The sequence below is a fragment of the Dermacentor andersoni genome, chromosome 1 (genome assembly GCF_023375885.2).
Source record: "Dermacentor andersoni chromosome 1, qqDerAnde1_hic_scaffold, whole genome shotgun sequence".
NCBI classification, from domain to species: Eukaryota; Metazoa; Arthropoda; class Arachnida; order Ixodida; family Ixodidae; genus Dermacentor; species Dermacentor andersoni.
This window is the reverse complement of record NC_092814.1, coordinates 372820550-372832940: the sequence shown is the minus strand read 5'-3', so window position 1 is coordinate 372832940 and position 12391 is coordinate 372820550. Positions and strand designations below refer to the sequence as shown.

Below are 12391 nucleotides of genomic sequence, written 5' to 3'. Positions count from 1 at the left end.
CTTCTTTGCTTAGGATTCGTTTTAGCGTCATTTTTAAGCTTCCGTTGCATACCGCCGCGACTGTCGATGAGCCACCGCAAGCTAAGTAAGAGAAAGCGGACCAATCTCAGATGCCGGTACCACCCTCTTCATCCGGTTATCGATATTCAGTGCAGTGGCTCGGCCCCATCGAATCCCTCTCCACTTGAGCATGCTAGATAAGACAAGCCGCTCAGGCAATGTTATTCGTTTTTCAAGCAAACAAAACCTCCTATGAACGAGGGGAGCATTTGATTGGTTTGTTCAGACAACCCTGCGGGTGACCGCCCAATGCTTGCGTCGGCGGTTACGCAAATTTGACGTCAGGAGATTGGAATAAAAATATATTGGAATAGTTTTACGTTATACGGCTCCCTAGTACTCTCTAAACAGGCTTCATGCGCGACCGCGCCCGAGAGGCGCTGGCGATCGCGACTTAACCTCGCGCGTGGAAGGGAGGCAAGTGAGGAGGGGGGGGGGGGGGGGGGGGAGCGCCGTCTTCCGTCGCGCGCATTGCACCGGGGGAAGGGGAGGAAAGACGGCGATGTTGTACTACGGCAGCAGATGCGCACTCCATGGCCGCGCGCACCCTATTTTGAAAGCAATCTACGTCGGCGGGTGAGTCTCGGAGGTATGGCGGCTATGGGGGCGAGCTCCACCACTGGAAAAGCTGTCGCCACCGTCGGCGTGACCTGCCATGAAGGATCAAGTGGACACAGCGGCCGCGTCGGCTGCTTCGGAAGCGCCGAAGCGAGTTGAAAACGAAATAAAGTCCCACCTGCGCTGCGGTTCGGATTAAGTGGTTAGGCTTTACCGCCTTGGGAGTCTCCTTGACAACATTTGAAAGTACTATAATAGGTAGTGCAGCCTTTGGAGGCGTGCACCATGGTAGGCTACTGCTCGGTGCCGCAGTGCCGGACGTACGCAACGGAGCCTGATGTCAGCCTTATTCACACGTAGCCGCAGGGCAAGTAGCTGTGTGAAGATTGGCTGGCGAAACTTAGAACTGGCAGACAGCCATCGGCTACAACTCGGGTATGCAGCAAGCATAGAAGCTAGGAATATTTCTGCTACGGCGCCGGGACTGCACGATGTTCGGCGAGTATATACAGCAGAAAAAGCGCAAACGAGACGCTCGCCCGTGCCCGCTGCCCGGCTAATGTCATGACGGTTTGGTCTATGAACTTTTTGATGCTAGATACTGGCAAGTTCACTGGAACGGAAAGGCATGGCATGTGATCATGCTTGTGTTATGAATGAATGCACTGGATTACGAAAAAGAAGCAGATGGAAATCGCACGCTGAGAAGACCGATAAGCATACAGTGCGACGCAACTTGACAAGTAATACTGAAACGTCCAAGAATTTAGAAGAGAAACAAAAAAAGGTTCAGTCGTCGAGACGGCACATCACAGTCGCCGTAGTCGTCGAAGTCTCTATACCGAAATTATTTTAGAACAGTTCTGATAGCGTCCATGCAACAATGGTTGCTACTGTACTGTCAAATGTTCACATGCTGCGGCCTAAGCCTCACGGCACGGTGCGAAAGCGCGCACACAGCGAAAGCAAAACGTTGTGCACGGACATGCATGCAGACGCGCATTCGATCGCTGCGAACCCGTGCGATCGCTGCATTGAGGCTTCATTCTGTTATGCTCCATTTGGCTATACAGACAGCCCACTATAAGAACATATTTCACATAGTTTACTCTCAGCGTTTGCCTACCTTTCGCGCAAGAAGCCGGTTCGGAAGATTCCATCGCGGCGACCGCGCGCAGTGGCGTTCACTGTACGTATTCGATAAAGACAGCGTCTGTAGACGATTCTGTGCCTTCAGTTGGACCAAGAATATTATATCGACAGTGAAAAACTTCCCTCGATTTGAGAGTACTTGCATAAATGTCCAGGAGGGCTGCCGCGTGGTGTTTTTATTGAGCGCCGTAAGCGAAACCTATGAGGAGCGCGCCGCGTGATCCCTCATACTACGCAAGGGAGGCGCTTCCGACAGATGGCAACTCCGTAAATCCTCGCCGCCAATACACATCGATAAACACTTAGCGCGCACGCACACACGCACACACGCACGCACGCACGCGCACACGCGCACACACGCGCGCACGCACACACGCACGCGCACACGCACACACGCGCGCACGCACGCGCACACGCACGCACGCACGCACGCACGCACACACACACACACACACACACACACACACACGAACGTCAGCAGCGCTTTCGAAGAGTGTAACGCACAGTAGGTGCTTTGCCATGGGCCGAGAATGTGCTGTAGTGCCAAGCTCGAGTCCCGTTGAAGGTACAGTGCCGTCTTTGGTGCCGTCTTCAGTCTGATGAGTAGCGGCAGCAGTCGCACACAACATGTTGCAGGTCTTCAGGGACGTTACATTCAGAGCACATTGGCGAGTCTGTGAGCTTAATCTTACACGTGAAGTAGTTTGTGTGGACCACGTTGAATATAATGCGGCGAAGGCATGCTTGCTCTTGTCTATTGAGGCCTCGTGGCATGTAAAAGTCACACTATGTATCTATTTTGTATAGGGGTCCGTACTGATAGCTGACATCTTTCCAGATGGATCTCTGGAGACGCCAAGCGTGTGCAGATACCAGTGTCACCGCGTCTTTTCGCGAGAAAGGTATCTGAACCATTTCTCTTAAAGTATGGTGTCCAGCATTGGCAGCACGGTCAGCCTGGACGTTGCCTTGTATTCTGCAGTGGGCTGGTAACCACTGCACGAGGGACGGGTCGTTTGTCACTCGAGGCCACCCGTTTAACTAATTGGTGCAACCTCAAGTTGTGAACCTGTTCACACCCATCCGCCTGGCGCGCGCGGGGAAAATGCCTGCGGTGGTTCAAAAAAAGCGCGCCGCAGAAGGGGGTTTGAGGCCTCTCGTAACTGTCAAGCCTGATTGATAACGTGGCGGCGGTGCTTTTCTCCGCTCTGCGGCAGTTAGTAGTGCCAGCTGCGTGCTTATTCTACTTGCGTGGACGATCTGTGTGACCCATCGACGCCCATTACTCAGTTGGCACAGTGGGCGATGAGCTCGTCGAGACGAAAGCCCAGATGGTCCGCGCCGCGCTTTGCGGTTTGTTTTACTACGGTTTGTGGCGGTGGGCTTACGGGGATCATCTACAGCAAACGCCAGCGGTGAACCCAGATATAAGGTGCCCTTTATGGCATGGTATCATAGATTGATTATAGTATTGCACGGACCTGGGCTAGTGTAAGCCCGGGCCCAGCCCGGCGCACAAACGTTTTTCGGCAGGCCTGGGTCGGACTCGGGCTTGAAGTCACGGGCCCGGGCAGGACTAGGGCCCGCTCATGAAGGGCCTAAGTCCGCCCTTAGAGCACACGCGAACGTTATGCATTGCATGGTAAGGCATTCCGTGCATAACTGAAGTGACACGTGCAAAGAGTCGAAAACAGATGAACTTCTCAATTTTCCCCACAAAAACAAACATTATTTCCGCCTAAGGAAAAATAAGTTATACAAAAAACCGCTCTTTAAATCATTTTCTTGTTACCGCTTTAGTGATTGCATTATAACCATCTCGATACTAATATATTATCTTAGTGCCAACGCAAGGCGGTCTCTTTCTACTTGTGCGTTTATTTTATGCTGTATGCTTGTGAATTGACCTATATATATATATATATATATATATATATATATATATATATATATATATATATATATATATATATAGTTCAATGTCTCCTTATATATATATATATATATAAGAGGAAGGATTTAGCGCCAGACCCGAAGGTAAAACGTTCCAAAAGGAAAAAAGACAAACGTTATGGCATGTGTTTCTACTGACGTTTCTGCCAGAGTATCGGCCTTGAATGAATATTTGATGTTTAATGGCGCAAGGGCCAGATGTGGCCAAAGAGCGCCCTGGATTGGCCTTCGTCGTAGCGAATTGTAGCTCCGACGAAGGCCAGTCGCCCGACCGAAACGTCAGTGTCTTTCTTTTTTTTTTTTCTTGTTATGTTGTATATATATATATATATAAATGGATAGATAGTTCAAGTGGCTGAAGAGTTTTATAGAGATTTATACAGTACCAGTAACACCCACGACGATAAAGTGAGAGAGAATAGTCTAGAGGAACTTGAAATCCTACAAGTAACACCGGAAGAGGTAAAGAACGCCTTGGGAGCTATGCAAAGGGGGAAGGCAGCTGGGGAGGATCAGGTAACAGCAGATTTGTTGAAGGATGGTGGGAACACTGTCCTAGAAAGGTTGGCCGCCCTATATACACAATGCCTCATGACCTCGAACGTACCGGAATCTTGGAAGAACGCTAACATAATCCTCATCCATAATAAAGGGGACGCCAGAGACTTGAAAAATTATAGACCGATCAGCTTACTGTCCGTTGCCTACAAAGTATTTACTAAGGTAATCGCAAATAGAATCAGGAATACCTTAGACTTCTGTCAACCAAAGGACCAGGCAGGATTCCGTAAAGGCTACTCAACAATAGACCATATTCACACTATCAATCAGGTGATAGAGAAATGTGCGGAATATAACCAACCCTTATATATAGCCTTCATTGATTACGAAAAAGCATTTGATTCAGTCGAAACCTCTGCAGTGATGGAGGCACTACGGAATCAGGGTGTAGATGAGCCATATGTAAAGATACTGGAAGCTATCTATAGCGGTTCCACAGCCACCGTAATCCTCCACAAAAAAAGCAACTAAATCCCAATAAAGAAAGGCGTCAGACAGGGAGATACGATATCTCCAATGCTATTCACAGCGTGTTTACAGGAGGTATTCAGAGACCTGGAGTGGGAAGAATTGGGGATAAAAGTTGATGGAGAATACCTTAGCAACTTGCGATTCGCTGATGATATTGCCTTGCTTAGTAACTCAGGAGACCAATTGCAATGCATGCTCACTGACCTGGAGAGGCAAAGCAGAAGGGTGGGTCTGAAAATTAATCTACAGAAAACTAAAGTAATGTTTAACAGTCTCGGAAGAGAACAGCAGTTTACGATAGGTAGCGAGGCACTGGAAGTGGTAAGGGAATACATTTACTTTGGGCAGGTAGTGACCACGGATCCGGATCATGAGACTGAAATAACCAGAAGAATAAGAATGGGCTGGGGTGCGTTTGGCAGGCATTCTCAAATCATGAACAGCAGGTTGCCACTATCCCTCAAGAGGAAAGTGTATAACAGCTGTGTCTTACCAGTACGCACCTACGGGGCAGAAACCTGGAGGCTTACGAAAAGGGTTCTGCTGAAATTGAGGACGACGCAGCGAGCTATGGAAAGAAGAATGATAGGTGCAACGTTAAGGGATAAGAAAAGAGCAGATTGGGTGAGGGAACAAACGCGGGTAAATGACATCTTAGTTGAAATCAAGAAAAAGAAATGGGCATGGGCCGGACATGTAATGAGGAGGGAAGATAACCGATGGTCATTAAGGGTTACGGACTGAATTCCAAGGGAAGGAAAGCGTAGTAGGGGGCGGCAGAAAGTTAGGTGGGCGGATGACATTAAGACGTTTGCAGGGACAACTTGGCCACAATTAGTACATGACCGGGGTAGTTGGAGAAGTATGGGAGAGGCCTTTGCCCTGCAGTGGGCGTAACTAGGCTGATGATGATGATATATATATATATATATATATATACATATATCACATGACGAATGACAAAGGACCTCATACGGCCAAATTGCACGATCAAGGTAAATGCGTGATGGGCGAGATCACTAATGTTCCCATGAGAGAAACAAAAATTTCGGCCCCATTATTGGTTACACACTGTGACTGATCAAACACCGAGAAGCTGAGGCTGACGCATACGGCACAATCTGTAAGTAGCGGACGCAGTTTTAGTCCAGCTGGGTACGTACTTCACGAGAGGAGGACCTGCTTTGGTGGGAGTCGAACCCACGGCATGTGATGTTAAGGCCAAGTTAATTAAGGCACCGTTAATTAAGATAGCGTTAATTAAGGCACTCTAGCCCCGACCTTCGTAGGAGTCGGACCCTGGACCTTCGTTGTTAATTAAGGCCAAGTTTATTAGGGCACAGTTCATTAAGAGAGCAAAAAAGGCACTCTTACCCACGACCTTTGTTGGGAGTCCTATGGTGTTAATTAAGGCCGGGTTCATTAAAGCCAGTTAATTAAGATAAAGTTAATGATGACATTCGAACCCTCTACCTTTGTTGGGAGTCGAACCCATGGCATATCGCGTTAATTAAGGTAAAGTTTAAGCAGTTGATTAATATACAGGTAATTAAGGCACTCGAACCCACGGCCTTTAGTCGGAGCTGAACCAACGACCACTGGTGGGAGCCGAACCTACGACCTTTGGTGGGAATCGAACCCTCGACCTTTGGTGGGAGCAAAATTCAATGGCATCATAATGAATGGTGCCACCATTGATAATGCAAAGCACGACCTTTTGTGGGAGTCGAACCCAAGACATTTGGTCTTAAGGAAAAGTTAAGCGAAATTCAATGGCACCAAGATTGATGGTGCCTCCATTCATGGCCGAACTCACGACCTTTGGTGTTAAGGCGAAGTTAATTAAGATAGATTTACTTACGGCACTTGAACCCACGATGTTCGGTGGGAGAAGAGTACTAGGAAGTAACAACACATTCCGCTACAGAACTGCTTGTTGGTATAGTTGGTACTTGCTAAAAGACATGTTTTTTTGCCGCAAGTTAAAACACTGCCCGTGTTGTCTTCTATGTGTCTTCCTTTTGTGTGTGTTTTAACTTGTGGCGAAAAACATGTCTTCTCACAACACATTCCAATGAGAATTCCAAGTAATTTAATTAATGCCTCGTGAGCGCGCAGGCTTTCGCCTTCATCCTCGTTAGCGTACGCTGATGTGACGGTCGACTTTTTTGCCCAATGCACTGCCTATCTTTAAACAAAAACTCAGTGCCCTTCCACTCTCTAAAGAAGGATGACCAGCGAAGCTGTGCATTTGGGCCCCTTAAGAGGAAGCTTTAGCTGGGGACTAACTCCAACGCGGCCTATTCAAATACATGTAAAACGTAACAACGTTTCTCTGAGGTAACCCCTGGACCGATCTTATTGAAACTTAATCCATTTCAGAGATAAAGTTAAATACTAACGACCTTTCGAACCAGAATTTCGATTTAGGGCCTGAATTTTGTTAAAAAGGTTTTCACAAATTCGAAAGTCTGAAAGAAATAGAAGCACGAAGTTTATGAATTAAGAGCTCTGCATCAAAAACAGATATCGCGGTTCTGTAAACGGCATCCATTAGATCATTGAAAGCGGACAATTCGACGTGTCATTTTACATCTTACGTGAATTTTTTACGTTGTGTACAAGGGTTCTGCAAAAGCTCTATTTTCATAATACTACATTTTTCGAGATTCATTTGTAACATATCAATTTTGTCCACTTTAGATGTACTATTGATGCAATTCATAGAACTGTGAGATTGCTTTTCATTGCTGAATTGCCAGAGTTGTAAACTTGATAGTTTCGTTTTCTGAAAATTTTCGATACTTGCCAATTTTTAATAAAAAATTGACGATCTAAATCAAAAATTCGAAACTAACAGTCGCTGGATTTTAAGTTTTTTTTTTTTTACATGCAACAAACCTCCTCTAACTTGGTGCAGTGGTTGCCGAGAAAAACGAACTCTCCTTTTACATGTATTTAGATAGGAGCACGAGAGCTATAGCTTCCTCGGCGAACTGCACCGAACTGCACCGCATTGCACTATCTTCGGTATCGCCGCACGTACTGATAGCGAGTGTCCGCGCTCATCCAGGGTGATGCGTTCATGTCTGCTTGTGCGCGCTGACACCATGCGCTTGTTAATTCAGTTAGTAAACGAATGTCTCCAAGTTCATAGGGCCGATAAAATTACATATCCTTACTTCGCATAGCTGTGTACTAATTTGCTATCGCAATCGATGCTTAGCCTTTCGGGCGAAACTGCGACTTTTTTTAATCGCGTCGCTGATAGCAGGGGATAGCAGGAAGATAGCAGGATGATAGCGTTGGTGTAGTAAGTCGTCACGAAGATGTTCACGCTTCGATGCAAAATCCTCTTTTTTTTGTGCCTATCCGCTTGAAACAAAGTGCTTGGCTGTACAGGATTGTCACTTTACAATGTTTAACGTGGCTACAAAGAAAATGTTGGTTTGGTGCTTACCGGTTCATTTTCTGTAAACTGATGTGACAAGCCTGTTGTGCATACTTATACTCATATCCAGAAAAGTGATTGCGGCAGCCGAATATGCTGGGAGAATGAGATACTTGGCTGGACTGCATTGAACTGCGAAATGAAGTTCAGTAACTCTTCTTCGCCGTGGGACTAGATTAGAAATACATCATCGATGATTAGTTTGCAGTACATTGGTTTCAGCTCGCAGCTCTCAAGAAGCTCTGATTTCAGTATGCCCATGAATATTTTCAAGTAATTAGCACCTATTTTAATTCCCATTGATGAGCCGTTTACTTGCGCAAAATACTTCTCATTATATTTAAAAATATTTCGGTTTCAGTTTATTATTCCTTAAATACAATGAATTGGTAAGAGACAATATACAGACGAGGGTGCCAAAGTCAAAGACTGCAACGGTACCCTCGGTTAATAATAACAATGTAGAGATGTATTAAAGATGTATGTAGAGATGTACTTCCAATACCAATTTTAACCAGTTGCCTTCTGCCAAAAAACTCACGCACTACGTGACGCCTGTGGTAGATAGGATGTTCTACATCCCTGCCGTGGCCGTAAGGGGTGGTTCTAGTAGACAGACATAAATACCCCAAAAAGAGGATGGGGAAACGGCGCCACGGTATCTGAATTGCGAAGACGGCCACTTGTTTTTTCATCCACTTTTATTTTCATTCATTTACCATGTATTTATGTCAGTCAAGAGCTACAGTTTAACGACTAAGTGAAAGCAGTTAGTCTTGGCGAATTTAGCGTCTGCTTATGACGTCAATCAGGCCTAATAATTTAACGTAATTTTATTTACTAACTGAATTAACTATGCCTAAGCAGTGTTCCACTTTCTTGCGTCGCATTCGAATTTCACTAATTGCGCCATAGTACATGTTGTTCATTGACAGTCCTTGCATCCAACGTGGGCGAACGACGAATTATCGTCCGTGGCCAATGAAACGTCGTACAGAACTGATCAAGTGCATTGCTCACCGGCGTTCGGAGGCACCGCGTGGCGCTTGAGCGCTGCCACGGTGAGCTGCAATTGGAGCACCGTGCGCATGGGGATCACTTCGCTGGGGCCTGGCATGCGCTTCACGTACTTCCACGTACGGCGTCGGCTCGCATGCGCTGCCAACAGCAGCACGGCCGACGCGCTGGCGACAGCTACGAGCAGCAGCAGCAGCAGCAGCAGCAGCAGCATCGCCGGTGAAGACCGCAAGGCCGAGTGTCGCCGCAACCTTCGACTATCACCGCTCTTGCGACTTTCTCGCGAGGCCCCGAGGAGGAAAAGCACGCGCATTGGGGGCCAAATGGCTCTCCGCTTATGTGTGTGCACTCGCTCATGCGTCGCGGCCGATACGAGGTGCCACGTGGGGGCTCTTGTTTTCCTCGATTGCTGAATGTTTTTGCACGCACAGCGTCTGCGCCGAATGAAGAAAACTGCACATTTGTGCCCAACGTTTGCCTCCGTGTCTCCGATAATTCGTCAGGGCCAAGAAAGAAAGCTGCACTTTCTCCTGTAAGAAATTTAAATGCTCCTGGGGTGCTTAGTTAGGGGATGTAATCGGCGTGGTTGCGATTCCGTATTGGCTTGTTCGGCCTCCTCTGTGTCACCGTTCATTAACCGCTTAGTTAGTCGCGGGCTTTTCTTTGAAAGCACCGTGAAAAGGCAATTGGTATTCGTTGCCTGCAAGACGTGTCCTGCGTGCACGTCCTTGAGCGCCTGTAGCAGCTGCCCGTCTGTGTCCTATGAATACAAACAAATCTTATACTGTATTCAAGCCTAAGCGAAACTGAAAGCATTACAGACTTCTTGCTCGAAGCACACGCATTCTTGAAGCAACCAAGCCCCCTGATTTTATACATATATGACGATTATTTTCTGCGTTGAGAAAGCTTTGCGACATGCCAGTCTGCAAGAGCTATTAACGCGTCAAGCAAAATGAGGCATGCTGTATCCCGAATAAGTATCAATCTAGGATTGGTGTAGTGTTCTCTAACAACACTCTGCAAGAAAACGGAATACCTGAGGGAGCAGTACAGCGGGAGTAGGTAACGTCAATTCCCTCCGCATCATACTTCATGAAAGTATTTCACATTATGCCTCTATCAGTAATGCTCATTAGTTTCGCGTCCTGTAAATGCATATAAGTGAGCACTGAATTCCTCGGTAGTGAGTTAATTGTATATGCTTGCCCGATCAAACTGTTTTCGGTTTCATTAGCAAGAAAGAACGCGTTTACCTTCTGAAAAGGATGAGATGTGCATACTTAGTCTCTCACTGAGATGAACACGAAAAGGTGTGACATAGAACGTAGAACAAAGAACGATTTTTGGGCGTCATCTTTGACAGTTAGCTCACAATGGTCCGGCATGTCAAAGAAATATAGATGAAATGTTAAAAGAACGAATATATTGATTCGTTCACATAAATATTCAGGTACGCAGAGGTGGCTGGTGTATCTTAACACTGCTTGTTCCATTTCGCACGGCTTAGAAAAGTACTGTTTAACCGTTACAATTAACTAAATACAGCATTTCAACTAATCAAGCCAGTGAGTAACTTATTCGTTCGATTAGGAAGTTATCTCTAGCCGACAAACCCTGTCCGGAACAAGCCCCAAAAAATATGTTGCCCCTTGAAATGCAGCGATCGTGTGCGATAATATAGGCCGATGGCGGCTACTTCCAACAAGGAAAACACCGAGAAATACTTCCGCAAAGAGGCACAGAGCCTACAGTTATGCGTAAACCGCACCTAAGTGACACCTTGCTTCTGTGTCAGCGAGTACTGGTTGATGATGCTGCGAGATAAGCGAAGATCAGCGAGATAATCGAAGCGGAAAAACGTTCAAAATATGCTTGCCTCAGTACCCCCTCTGTCGCTCTCACAAACACGGTGCGCGCAGTTACCTCCACGTTAACAAAATAATGCTGCGTGATGTCACTTGATTATCTTCTGCGCATGATTGCCGTGCTTCGGTGTGACATGTATGTATAGCAGTGCTTTCTGATAGGAAATAAATTGTTGGAAATTGAGCGCGTTGTTCACGCCTCAGTCACTTATGGTGTTTGTTCCGCTGCCTAAACTATAGGTGATGTTCTATCTACAAGGCAATCATATAAGCTTATGTAAATGCACTTTTCTCGCTCAAACAATTCGAAAACAAAGTAAACTTCCCAGGATTTGTAAGTGCTTTCCATCAACAGTTTCTTCCTGGCTTCAGCTTTTTTTTTTTTTTTTCAGCCAACCTGGTTTGCGTTGACCGGGGGCGCTTGTGTCTTTCTGTCTGTCATTTTCAATGAGTTCTCTCCGAAATTTTGTTGCATATTATTATTGCTAGCAGAATTGCTTGAAAGAACTGCTGTCAATCTGCTTGTTGTTATGTATATGTATTGCTGTACTTCGACGCCTTTATTCCTCTAATACCCCTACGGGCGCTATAGGTACTCTAAATAAATGCATTAGATGCCAAAATTCGGTCGCAGTTCACAAAACAGCGAAATGAGACAGTCCTGTGCTAAATATACTGACCATGAACATCGACCTGAAACATTCCAGAACACTGCACTCTGTCAAATGTGATAGGGAGCACACCGAAAACTCGTCGTGCTGCACATTCTGAAAGAAATTAAAATAATTGTAACAGTCAAAGACAAGTAAAACATATGTCGACCGTGACTACAAGGACTGGAACTGGAGGGGCAAGAAGGCCGCTGAGTCTATGATCTTCAGAGCTCTTCTTCGTTCATTGCGGCCTGAGAACGTGAAAGTGCGCCCTAGGAGAGAGCCTCCAGAGCCTCTCAGGAGGCAGCGTACACAACACCGGCGCCTTTGGAAACCAAAGGCTCTCGCACGAAAAAAAAAAAAATCAAGAGATAATGAGTCCAGGCGAACATTCCTGAATGTGATTTGAATTTCTTGCGGACACCAGAATACATTGCTATAACTATTGTCATTCATATTATATTATTATTTCATTTATCATCCACATTATCATTATAACTATAGCTATGCAGATAACGTATTGCCTTACCAAGCGAGTTATTTGTAATCTTGACGACTTAACAGAGCTACTATCTTAATACGAGCCCAAGTTGTTCTGTGGCCAGGAGACGCATCTAAATTCTAAATTTTCTAATTTCCTGAAGAGG

General features: G+C 46.0%; 1 protein-coding gene across 1 annotated transcript in view; it reads right to left on the bottom strand.

Annotated features, from left to right (window-relative positions):
- LOC126516510 (cytochrome P450 4V2-like) overlaps positions 1–9537 on the bottom strand; it is a 236330-nt gene extending 226793 nt beyond the window's left edge. The window contains exon 1 of the mRNA XM_050166640.3: positions 9227–9537. Coding sequence (XP_050022597.2) covers positions 9227–9536 — 310 coding nt within the window. The 5' untranslated portion in view covers position 9537. The remainder of the gene's footprint in view (positions 1–9226) is intronic.
- Between the last annotated feature and the right edge of the window lie 2854 nt (positions 9538–12391).